The 13,279-nt window shown below is 36.3% G+C and overlaps 1 protein-coding gene across 2 annotated transcripts in view; it reads left to right on the top strand.

The window, feature by feature from the left end:
• TMEM26 (transmembrane protein 26) overlaps nt 1–13,279 on the top strand; it is a 49,566-nt gene that overhangs the window by 18,295 nt on the left and 17,992 nt on the right. The window contains exon 2 of one of the 2 annotated variants that reach the window (XM_060192073.1): nt 10,232–10,310. The exons of the other annotated variant lie outside the window; for it this stretch is intronic. Within the exon in view, the coding sequence (XP_060048056.1) occupies nt 10,232–10,310 (79 nt within the window). The remainder of the gene's footprint in view (nt 1–10,231; nt 10,311–13,279) is intronic. 2 annotated transcript variants of the gene reach the window in all.

Below are 13,279 nucleotides of genomic sequence, written 5' to 3'. Positions count from 1 at the left end.
CTTTCAATGTCTAGGGCCATAGCAGAAGTTAACTGTTCATCTTTCACATCACTTGTACAGTACCAGAAAATGAGACATGATTAGAAATATTCATTTAATATGACAATAGTATATATAAGTACATATGGTAGTCTAAGGGTTGAGATTACCAAATGACTCATTCTAGTTTTATCTGCTATATAGCAGGCAAAAATAAATGAATGTGGCATGCTTGTGCTGTCAAACCAATCTCTGAATTCCAAAGTACACCAATATGTGTTATTCCCCCCTTTCCCTTTGTAGTACAAGCTAGTGGCTCCAATAATACCGTAGGATGAAGAAACCAAGGCTTTTTGAAAATTAATATTCAAATGCTTCCCAAAATCCAGTTCTCACTTTAATTTAGAATAGAATTTATTTTCTATCTCTCCCTCTCTCTATTTTTTCTTTTTTTTTTCTTTCAGAGAGTTTTGCTATTTGAAATCAGTCAAGTGTATATGAACATTATACTGGAAGTTTCTGAATAATTTTTGGGAAAGATAAAAATCATTTTCTAATGACTAAGCATAGGATATTTAATCATTTCATTGTGATTTATTGAGCAAAAATAGAATATGACCATTTCTTGCAGAATTAATATAATAGTAATAAATGGATAATATAGCAAGATACAATAAGATTTCCAAATGTTAAGTCAACATTGACTGTGGAGGTGTGTGTTCGATTCAACTTACTTTCTCTTCATTTTTGAGATAGAGATATTTGTAGGCTGGGCGATAGCATAATTGGGCTGGGAAGACAGCTTAATCATTATGCAAAGACCTTTCAGATTTGAGGCCCCAAGGACCCTGGTTCTATCCCCAGCACCATCATTAGCTGGAGCTGAGCAGAGCTCTAGCCTCTCTCTCCTGCCCTCCCACTCTGTCTCCCTCCCCCCATTAAAATAAAATAAATAAAATATTCTTAATGAAAGATATGAGAGAGAAAGAAACAAGAGTGAAAGAAGAGCACTTCTCCAGCTTATGGTGGTGCTGAGCATAGAACATGGAATTCTTTTGCATAACCATTATATTGTCTCCCCAGCCCTACCACCAGTTTTTAAATTATTATTATTTTATTTATTTAAAAAAGGAGACATTAACAAAACCATAGGACAAGAGAGGTACAACTCCACACAATTCCCACCACCAGATCTCTGTATCCCATCCCCTCCCCTGACAGCTTTCCTATTCTTTATCCCTCTGGGAGTATGGACCTAAGGTCATTGTGGGATGCAGAAGGTGGAAGATCTGGCTTCTGTAATTGCTTCCTGGCTGAACATGGGCATTGACTGGGTAATTCATACTCCCAGCCTGCCTCTCTCTTTCCCTAGTAGGGTGGTGGTTCTGGAGAAGTGGAGCTTCAGGACACATTGGTGAGATCGTCTTTCCAGGGAAGTCTGGTTGGCATCAACCATTTTTTTTTGAGAAATAGAACAAAAGTTACAGAAATTTATTTGGAACCAGAAAATGCCTAGGCTTGCCTAAGAAATCTTGGGGGAAAAAAAGAACAATAATGAAGGTTTCACACTTCCTTATCTCAAACTATCAATATACTCCAGGACTATTATAGTCAAGACTGCCTGGTTTTGGAACAAAAATAGATATACAGACCAGTGGAACATAACTAAAAGCAAAGAAATAAGCTCCCACTGTGTTCTTACAGAGAACACTTTTGCTGAAGGGTCCAGAAAAATTCCAGGTGGAAATTTTTGATATTCAGTCTTAGATAAAGTGGTCTACATGTACAGAGGTGAATCCTTAAATTGTTAGGGTTTAAAGGAGCGTAAAAGGATATCATATTCTAGTTTCTTAATTTTCATGAAAATATGATTATAAATTCTAGAAATGTTATTTATTTTTAAATTTGTATTTATTCATTATTAGATACAGAGAGAAATTTAGAGGGAAGGGGGCTATAGAGAGGAAGAGAGACAGAGAGACACCTGCAGCCCCACCTCTTGTAAAGTGTCCCCCTTACAGGTGGGGCTTGAACCTGGGTCCTTGTGCATTGTAGTGTGTATGCTTAACCAGGTGTACTACTGTCTAGCCCTCATAAATTGTATTAAGGATATTCAAAGGCAGTTTATATGAGATTTTTCAAACACGAGTCTATTATACCTACAATTACACTCTGGCTCTGTACAGTGGGAAATATTGAGAAATGAATTGCAAATAAAATCACAGTTCATATAAAAAAAATTTGGAACATTGCCATTGCCCCATTTAACTATTATCTAGTTTTAAGTTAATGCATATGACTAGAGTTTTAGAATCCTTCTTGTTTTCAGAAAGCAAACCTGAAAAGAGTAGTTTTCTTCTATTTCTGAATTATTTATGCTTCTTTTTTTATTGTTATGTTTCTAAAACAAATGATAGTAACATTATCAGAAAAAACATCTGTTATTCATAGAAAGTGAAGAATTGAATCCTAATTCTAGACTTAAGGCAAATTGTAGTAAATATTATTTGTTGTAGGGCCCAATTGTTAAATGCAGTTACACAATAGTTTTGTAGAAAAGGTTATAACTTTTTATTTATTGAAGTGTTAACCATATCCATAATAAATGATATTTTGTTTGGAATAAGTAAACTGAATAAAACAGTGCATACAGGTCTTTAATATTTCAGAAAAGTCTCTATGATGTAGTCAGGACTATGAACATATTTAACTAGTAAACAAATCCGAAGAAATAAAGAGAAAAAAAATACTTTCAGACATAGTTCCTGCTGTATACTTTAGAGAAAATTTGTAGACTTTTAAGAAAACAAATTACAGGAGAGAAGATCATCGTTAGGAAGCTTATAATGTAGAAAAGTGACTACACAAAGTACTTCTGCACTGAGATATTAATGTTGGTCATTGTCTGTATTCTGATCAGATAATCAATCCGTTTCTAAAGGAAGACAGCTCTTTAGTAAGAGTGTAGGATACATTTTGTAAAAATTGTATGCTTGGACATGTTTTATTCATTTAATCAGAATTTGTGTTGGTCTATGAATAGCATATCTTATTTTTGTAAGCAAATATCCAGAAACCTGTTACGAATTATTTCTGAGTAGGCTTAGCTCTTCTATGGCCTTAGTCTTCACGCAAAATCATTGTGTTTGTCATCTGCTTACTACTGCACAATGACTGGAGTAGCTTCTTAGAAAAGACATGCAGTTTCTTCTGTAGAAAGAAAAAGATTTATACAGGATTGATTTTCAGATTTTATCTGGTTCCAAAAATGAATCAAACTAACAGTATATGACAGAATTTAAAAATAAGAACTAACCAAAATGTCACCTTGAAATATTAAATATTTTAGAGTAGTAAAAACAGTATAAGACTATTACAAGAACAGAATAATCTCCTTGAGTAAAATTTCCAGTAAGTGTTAAATTATGATGACATTTTAAGGATATTTTCCTAGTTCAAGTAACAATGGAGTGTCAAGAAACTAGGAACTCTTAGTCAGCTAAGGTATTATCAAATCACTAAGCCTTTGTAGGGAGACCTTCTCTGCCAAGCGCTGTGGTAGGTTCATATAATGTAGAGCAAACAAGAGCTATTGTGCTTGTATGACTTGGAAATGCTGGGAGATGACTGACAGCAAACGCACACACACACATGCACATAGACAATTAATACATTTTAACAGTCTATGGAATGGAAATGAAGAGCAGTGGCAATCATAACAAGGAAAACTAATCTGTATTGGGAGCACCAGGGAAGTTATTCTGGAGGAGTTTTAATATAAGTGGGAATGTATTATCAGAAGGAGGTAATCAGGTGAAAGGTGAAGGAGGGAGATTTCCTGACAGACTACAAAGACTTTAGAGTGGGCAGGGTGCAAGCTTTTCCCAAAGTTCCCTGCAAACTGTGACCATCTGATGGTAACTGTCTTAACGGTGAATGTGAAGTTAGGCATAATGATCTCAACTATATAAGCTTCTCTGATTCAAAGTCTTAAATAAGATGAGTTTTGAGAATCATAGTTCTAAGATAAGATTGTTTTTGAAGACAGCATCTTCTAAACTGGCTTTAGGTATAGGTGCTAATACACGTGCGTATTTGAAGAACTGGGTCTGGATAAGGCAGCAGCTCATGGAGAAATGACAGTATCAGGCTCATAAAGCAAACTGTCTCGTTGAGTTATGGTGACTCCATCTATCAGACTACAGAATTTTGATTTTAATTTTAATATAATTTTATTTATTTCCTTTTGTTGCCCTTGTTGTTTTATTGTTGTAGTTATTATTGTTATTATTGATGTCATTGTTGTTGAATAGGACAGAGAGAAATGGAGAGAGGAGAGGAAGACAGAGAGGGGGAGAGAAAGATAGACACCTGCAGACCTGCTTCACCGCTTGTGAAGCAACTTCCCTGAAGGTGGGGAGCCAGGGCTCAAACTGGGATCCTTAGGCTGGTCCTTGTGCTTTGTACCACCTGCCCTTAACCTGCTGCGCCACCTCCCGACTCCCAGAATTTTGATTTTAATGAAGTAGGAAACACAGATCATCTTGGCTTTTGAATTTATTTATTTTTATGTATAACCAAAATTTCACATTTAGATGAGACATATTAAAATTATATCATTTTCCAATTATAAAAATAAATCTTATGCATAATGTGGAAGGTTATTGTTTGTTATATATATATTTTATTTTTATTTTATTTTTATTTATTTATGAGAAAGATGGGAGAAATGAGAAAGAACCAGACATCACTCTGGCACATGTGCTACTGGGGATCGAACTTGGGACCTCATGCTTGAGGGTCCAAAGCTTTATCACTGCACCACCTCCCGGACCACGCTTGTTCTATTTTTTTTTATCACTTTTGGGAGACTATGATTTCCATAGAAATACTATTATTGTAACAGTATTTTAGAGAATTAATTCTAAAATTACTAGCAAGTCAATAAAATTATAATCTAGCTAACATTTGATGAACCCAAACAAATATTTACATACTCCACCTGCCTCCCCGAGTAATTGATTCCTTTGACCAATTTCACAAAGGAAATGTTTTCTTCCAAGATGTTTCCCTTGGTATGTAAGGTCATCATATTAATTTTTCTTTTTTTATGTTTTATGTTTATTTTCCCTTTTGTTGCCTTTTTTATTGATGTTGTAATTGTTGTTATTGATGTCGTCATTGTTAGATAGGACAGAGAGAAATGGAGAGAGGAGGGGAAGACAGAGAGGGGGAGAGAAAGACACCTGCAGACCTGCTTCACCGCCTGTGAAGCGACTCCCCTGCAGGTGGGGAGCCGGGGCTCGAACCGGGATCTTTATGCCAGTCCTTGCGCTTTGCGCCACCTGTGCTTAAGCCGCTGCGCTACCGCCGGACTCCCCATATTAATTTTTCTAAGAGCCTTTTCAACATGGACTTTGAAATCTCTCTCCAGCCTAGTCAACTTTCAAGTAAAAGTTTAGTGCTATCATAACCCATGAAGTTTTACTTCAAGTTGGATTTTTCAGGTCATCAATGATTGCATTTTTCTTTTCCTTTTTATAGACGCATTGCTCAGCTCTGATGTATGCTGATGTCAGGGATGGATTGGACATGGGACTTCTGGTATCTCAGTCATGAAAGTTTGTTGTGTAAATCTCTGTGCAATTTCCATGACACCTTTATATTTATTTTAAAGACCCCTCTCATGCCCTTTCTAATTTCCTTTCCATAGAAGTTAAAGGACTATTAATAAAATGTCCATTCTAAGTGTTCTACTTATATTTGTCACTTTTTGTTACCTAATTAAGAATAATTAAGCTTTAGTATTATTTCATCTTACGTCTGTTTGCTTAACAGTTATTGCTTATTTTTCTGATTATTTTGAACTATCACATGCATGTGCTGAAAATATATTTTAATAGAACTGTATAGTTTAATTTTCTTATTTTGAGAGGGTATTATTAAGGTTTGTTTTAAAATACACACAATTTGAATAGTTTAATTTAGAAAATATGTTACTTTTACCTCATTTCAAATAACTAAGGAAAATAGTATTTTCATTGTACTATGCCCCAACTGATCCAGGAACTATGTGAGATAAATATTACCCCCCCACACCCCAAATTGAACTCCTTTAATTAACTCCATAGTCATTTCAGCAGTTATACTGATTCTTTTGTTTTCCCCCTTTATGGGGGTGGTTAATGGTTTATAATTCACTGTAAAATACAGTAGCTTGTACTTGCATAACATTTCTCAGTTTTCCACATAACATTCTAACCTTCCACCTAAGTAAGTCCTCTTCTGCCATCAAGACTAGGATCTAAGCACTCCCCTTTCCCCCAACCCCAGACCCCTTTACCTTGGTGTAATACACTAAATCCAGTAAGGTCTGCTTAGTGTTTTCCCTTCCAACATTGTTTTTCAACTTCTGTCTCTGAATGAGATCACCCCTTATTCATCCTTCTCTTTCTGGCTTATCTCACTGAACATGAGTCCGTCCAGCTCCATCCAAGTTGAGCTGAAGAAAGTGGATTCACCAAAATGTGATATATATCGACTGAATTGCGCTACTCCTCTCTCTCACTCAAGTCATAATTTGAATATGACAGCATTTGGAAATATGATTTTTAGGAGGTAATTTAAGGTGAACAGAAATCACAAAGGTGGGATTCTGATTCAATAAGATGTCAAATTATGAGAGAAGCAATAGAGAAAACTATCTGTCTCTGTATTAATGTGCATACTATGGAAAGAACATGCAAGGGAACAGCCAGAAGACATTCATGTGCAAGACAGGACATAGTTATTGGGGAGTAGGCAGTGGTGCACCGGTTAAGTGCAAATATCAGGAGCAAAACTCTTACCAGACCCTGGCCATTCCAGCACTTTAATCTTCAGAGTAACAGCTTCTAGACACGTGAGAAAGTGTATCTCTGGTTGTTTAAGTCATCCAGTCTATGTTAAGGGTGACTCCAGTGACTTCACTGAGAGAAGTGAGAAGCATACCAAACTAGAAGGAACTTGCTATCGAGTGGCAAAAATCCTGATTGGTTTGTGATTGGTTTGTGAACTACTGTTTTGTAGATGATGGAAACTTGCAAGTTATGAAACTGCATATTTAGTCGAGGAACTTTAAAAAAAAAAAAGGTATTGCAGATAAAAACTTGGCTCCTTCTAATGTCTTACAGTAAAATTCAAAAGGGAAGAGATGAATTGAAGAAGGAATTATGAAGCAAACTGAATTTAGGAGGTGGGGTGGGCAGATGGCACACCCAGTTAAGTGTAGATAGTGCAAGGTGTAAGGACCAGCACAAGTATCCTGGTTTGAGTCCTTGGCTCCCCACCTGCAGGGGAGTCATTTTGCAAGTGGTGAAGTAGGTATTCAGATGTCTATCTTGCTCTCTCTGTCTCTGTATTCATCTTACTTCTCAATTTCTCTCTGTCTTATCCAACAACAACAGCAGCAGCAACAATAACAACAACAACAACAAAAAGATGGCTGCCAGGAGCAGTGGATTCATTGTGCAGGCACCGGGCCCTGTGATAACCCCGGAGGCAAAAGACAAACAAACAAAAAAGAGTTTGAGGATTTGAACAGTTCTCTGATGATCTATATTGAAAAAAGAAAGAAAAAAAAGAGAGAAAGGAGAGGAGAGGAGAGGAGAGGAGAGGAGAGGAGAGGAGAGGAGAGGAGAGGAGAGGAGAGGAGAGGAGAAGAGAGGAGAGGAGAGGAAAAGAGAGAAGAGAGGAGAGAAAGACAACCAAGCCTGTGGCTAAACTATTATAGCTCAATAGAATTAACGAGATTATGTAATCAGAGATACTACCGCTTAGAACTGGAAAAGATGGAGACTGAAAGAAGTTAGTGAAAGTTAGAATTTTTGAACTTGATACTGTAGGGCACAACAAACTTTGAACATATACTATTATTCAACAAGAGGGTAAAACTATCTGAAGGTGATTAGATGATCATTAAGGTCAACTTGGTTTGAGTATACTTGTGCAATTTACACAGTGATGGTGGCAGAATTGGCTGGCTGAATTTGGACAGCATGATTTCAGCCTGGCAGAGTTTTAAAGGTAAGAACTCCAAATAATTCTTCCTTTCCAGGGAGAATGGAATATTGAATTGATTCAGTATTATGGAATGCTAAATTATGGAATGCTAAATTATGGAATGTTGGACTTTAAAGATTTACTGGAATCTTGTCTACTCAGACTTTTGACTTGCTTGCACCCATCAACCTTTTCTTCCTAATTCCTCACTTTTGGAATGAGAATATCTATCTGATTTATGTTCTACCTGTGTGTTCTGGGACTTCACCATTTCTTGATTTTTCAGATTAGCAGTTGCAGTAAATTTTAAATGAATCCTACCAAGAGTAGGGCTTTAGATATTAAAGCTGAAGCTGAAATGAGTCAACACTGTCGGCTCTATTAGAATGGAATATAAGAAGCTCACATTCAAGAAGTACATGCATGCTGAATGCCAGGGACTATATTCTATAGACTAAATTGTATCCCCCCCAAATTCATATGTTGAAACCCCAGCTGCTAATGTGAATGTAATTTGGCAATAGAGCTTTTCAGATGTTGTGAAATGACATTTAGAGTGTTTGACCACAATTCAATGAGGTTGGTGGCCTCTTAAGAAAAAGATCTACCTGTCTTCCATCAGTGATTCATATGCCCCAAAGAAAAGCCACATGAGGTCACAGAAAGAGAGCTGTCTACAAATCAGGGAGAGATTCCTTACCAAACCTTAACCTTACTGAAATACTGAGTTTAGACTTGCAACCTCCAGAACTGTAAGACAAATTAATATTCTGTTGGTTAAGGTACCAAGTCAATGGTATTTTGTTGTGGTAATTCAAGTTAACTGTTCCCATTTTGTACATTAGGAAGCAAACAGAAGTTAGTGGCAATGTGGCACTAAGAGGCTGGGAAACAAGTCCAGTGGGTAGAGTGTGGTTGAGGTTCCTGGTGCTACCAGTATCAGATGGTACTCTGGCTTCTCTTTCACACACACATAAAAGCATGACTCTCTCTCTCTCCACCTCATAAGGAATAAGTACAATAAATACTTTTAAGAGTTGGCATTATTTGAATCTATGTGTGACTACAAAATCCTGCTCTTTAGTTTTCCCTGTAAATTTTGATTCAGAAAATAAGGAATAGAAATAGCAGTGAAAATTAGAAACCTCAAACTCTTCATCTGTTATTTGTTTCTGAATAACTTTATTATTGTTACTATTATTTATTTATAAAAAGGTAACACTGACAAAGCCATAGGGTAAGAGGGGTACAACTCCACACAATTCCCACCAACAGAACTCCATATCCTATCCCCTCCCTTGATAGCTTTCCCACTCTTTAATCCTCTGGGAGTATGGACCCAAGGTCATTGTGGGATGCTGAAGGTGGAAGGTCTGGCTTCTGTAATTGCTTCCCGGCTGAACATGGGCTTTGACAGGTCAATCCATACTCGCAGCCTGCCTCTTTCTTTCCCTAGTGGGGTGGGATTCTGGGGAATCAGAGCTCCAGAAAACATTGGTGGGGTTCATCTGAAGTCTGGTTGGCATCATGCTAAGCATCTGGGACCTGGTGGCTGAAAAGAGAGTTAACATATAAAGCCAAACAAGTAGTTGACTAATTATGAATCTAAAGGCTGGAGTAGTGCAGATGAAGAGTTGGGGGGGAAGGTCTCCATTCTGTAGATAGCTAGCAGGCATATTTTAGTTATATTCCAAAGGGCCTGTGGCTATACTAGTATATATATATATGCTTAGAAGTTACATACAAAGCCAGTGGAATGTGCCCATTCCCTTTCATTATCATTAGTTTGTTGTATCGCAGAGCAATATTATTATTTGAGCTCTTAGAATTCTGAGGTAGTGCAGAAAATATATCCAATGTCCTATTGAAAAATTCAAGTTTACTGTTACTGTATTTGCATTTGCGAAGCATATTAAATACAAACACCCCATTTTGTGCCTGAAACTAATTGGCAATGTCCCATTAAGCTATACTGAAATTAAAATCTATTAATTGGATTATAAATTCAGTGAGAATGACAGCTGCTAGTGTCTTTTACAGTTGCTTTGTTTCTCTATAATCCATATGGCCAAAATCACATAGTTCTCCCTGCTTCACCACTGAAATAAATACTTGAGGGAAAAAAAATGCTTGACTCAGTGTGGTTAGGGTATGTTTCTTTTTACAAAGTTTTATAAAACTTAACATGTCTCTTCATCCTCCACCTCCACAGGTTTTCACCAGCCATATTTTTTTATCTGATTAGCATCGTTCCATCATTATGGCTTCTTGAAATGCACCATGAGACCCAGGTAATTCCTTTTGAAAAACAGTAAAGTGGAATATTTGTCAATCTATACCATCATAGTATAATACGACTTATGTTAGAGATGCATGTTGTAAGGAGTTGGGGTTATGAATAATTGAATAAATGAGAGAACATCAGCAAAAAAAAAAAATGATCCCAAGATCTGTCAGAACCAATTAAAATATTATACTTGTTTAAGACTTAAGTTTACAGAATTAATTATTAGAGCCAGAGATCTTCTTCCTAAGAGTCCCTAATGCCACCCTGTGCTAATTTAAAAAGTTATAGCTTCCATGAGTTTCTGTATTGTGCTAAGAAAGGATAAGATCCAATGATTTAGCGTCCTATAAAATGATATGTTTCTGAGCAACAACAACAAAAAAAAACTTGCCACATCATCTGTAGTCTGCTATGTAAATACCACTACATTTAGAGGGACTGTTTAAAATAAACAATAAATTCATTTATGAAGTTCTCATGAACTAAATCAGTCAACAAAAATTCTGTTCCAAAGACATGAATAAAAGTAAAAGTATTAGGGGACTGGCAATAGTGCAGCGGGTTAAGCTCACATGGTGTGAAGCACAAGGACCAGCTTAAAGATCCGGGTTGGAGCCTTGGGCTCACCTGCAAAGGGATCACTTGAAGCAGGTCTGCAGGTGCCTGTCTTCCCCTTCTCTCTCAATTTCTCTCTGTCCTATCCAACAACAACAATAACAATAAAACAAGGTAACAAAAAAAATGAGGGCCTCCAGGAGCAGTGGAGTCATAGTGCTGGCACCGAGCCCCAGCAATAACCCTGGAGGCAAAATAAAATAAAGTAAGATAAAATAAAATAAAATAAAGTATTAGATCCACATAACTTAGAAAATAGTGACGAGATAATAACCCTCAATATAACAATATATAAGCATAGATGTATATATTAGAGAGATTCTACAGACAAGGTAGAGAGACAAATAAAGAGACATAGGAGAGAGAGATACCAAAGCTCTGAAGCTCAAACCTTCCTTCAGTGTAGTGGGCTGTGCACATGGCAAAGCAATACACTAATCAAGTGAGCTGTTTTGCTAGTCTGAAAGGTACTTATTGTATGAATTGCTTCTCTCATGGGCAATCCAAGGCAGCAGGCTGTAAATGGGATAGAGCCATTTATCGTTAATAAAAGGTATGGCAAGGTCAATTGGTAAAGATCACTATTCGCCTGCCTAGACTTCACGTCTGTAGGCTTTATGTTATAGGACTGTATTACTGCTGAACTATAGTTATGATATAATTTTAGTGCCTTTGATGATTGAAGTGCTGTAGGCAAGACTTCAAAGAATTTTCCATTTACAGATTTATTTCTTACAGTTGGTCATTTCATAGCAACGTTAAACGCCTATGGATTCCTGATTTATTATCTGGAAAATGTCTGCTCTAAAATTTAGGCACACAGGCAGAAAGTTAGTCTCTGGAGTATTTTTGAAGCATTCTAGAGCACAGACCTATAGTATAGACAAGAAAAATATATTTGTCCTTCTTAACTCTCCTGCTTAAAAATATTAAAATTGGAGGTTAGCTCTATGTCTGTCACAGACATATTTCTGTAACAATACATTGGTTGTTTCTGATTCTTGTGGCTTTTAGAAGCTATGTGATGAGAAATCAAAATAATTTTATTTGAATTTCCTTGCTAATTTCAGAGGTAAGATAATAAGTTGGTGGCAAAGCACTTTTTCCCTTCTCACCGATTCTTTGTCTTGGCTATCATCTGCAATAGCAATTTATCTCCCTAAATGCCTTTATAATATAAACACCACTGCACAGTTAATTGACATGGAGGTCAAATCCTATTACAACACATATGTAACAAGAAGCTCCCATTTTAATAAAAAAAAAAAATTGAGCCCCAGGTAGTACCTCTCTAATTTTCATACTACAAAAGCAATTGGCTATTTAGTAGTCATGGGTTTAACTCGTTCTGATACTGAGAATGAAAATGAATGCCCTGAGATGAATAGGAAAGAAGGATCAGATACTGAAATAGAAATAGAAATGCTATCAGGGGAGGGGGTGGGATACAGAATTCTGGTGGTGGGAATTGTATGGAGTTGTACCCCTCTTATCCTATGGTTTTGTCAATGTTTCTTTTCTAGAAATAAAAAAAAAAAGAAATAAAAAAGTAATAGAAATGAGAGAGAGCCAAAAAAATAAAATCTTGGACTTGTCCTTAAAGAAATAAAAATAGCATACTAATAGCATACTAAACTAGTTGGTACAGCAGCTATCTTAGGTCATTCATTCAGGAAATTTTGGTTGTGATAATAATATCTCCTCTTCATATATTCTTTATTTCAGAAAACTTTTCAGATGCATTTTCTCATGGATCAGGCAACCTCATAAGTTAGGCAGACACTTTCACTTTGTAGAAGGGGTATCTGAGATTCAGAAATGCTAAGTAGTCTTTCCAAGGCCACAGGGCTAATCAACAGCAGTTCTAGAGTTTAGAACTAGGGTCATGGCCTCTGCTCCATTAAGCACACTGCCTTTCTCAGTTAGGTTACTGTATTGTTAGAAGAGTTTGCACCAAAATCAGGTGAGTTTTTCTTGACAGGAAAGAGTAGTTTAATTTTGTGTTTACATTTTCCAATAATCTTACATCTAACTCTTCTAACCTATGGCATAGCATAAGGAAAACATTTTGATCTAATAACAGAAAGATTTATCAATTTTGTACCCTAGTTCCTGAACCTCTGGTAAGGTCTACATGAATGTAAAAAATATATATATGGCAAAATTTCTTAATTCCATTTAGGAAGTAGTATAATTAGATCAGTGAAAACACTGCAGTATTGATGGTATCACAGGGATATTTTGATGTTAATAAGAGTTTCTGAGATATACCCCCATGAAATGTAAATAATCGTAATTCATTTATCTGTGTCACTTTCAAACTTTGCTTCTTTAAGTTCTTAATACACACATTATACA

The sequence above is a fragment of the Erinaceus europaeus genome, chromosome 1 (assembly GCF_950295315.1).
Source record: "Erinaceus europaeus chromosome 1, mEriEur2.1, whole genome shotgun sequence".
In the NCBI taxonomy this organism is placed as follows: domain Eukaryota; kingdom Metazoa; phylum Chordata; class Mammalia; order Eulipotyphla; family Erinaceidae; genus Erinaceus; species Erinaceus europaeus.
The sequence above is the reverse complement of the archived record's forward strand: the minus strand, read 5'-3'. Positions and strand labels throughout refer to the sequence as shown.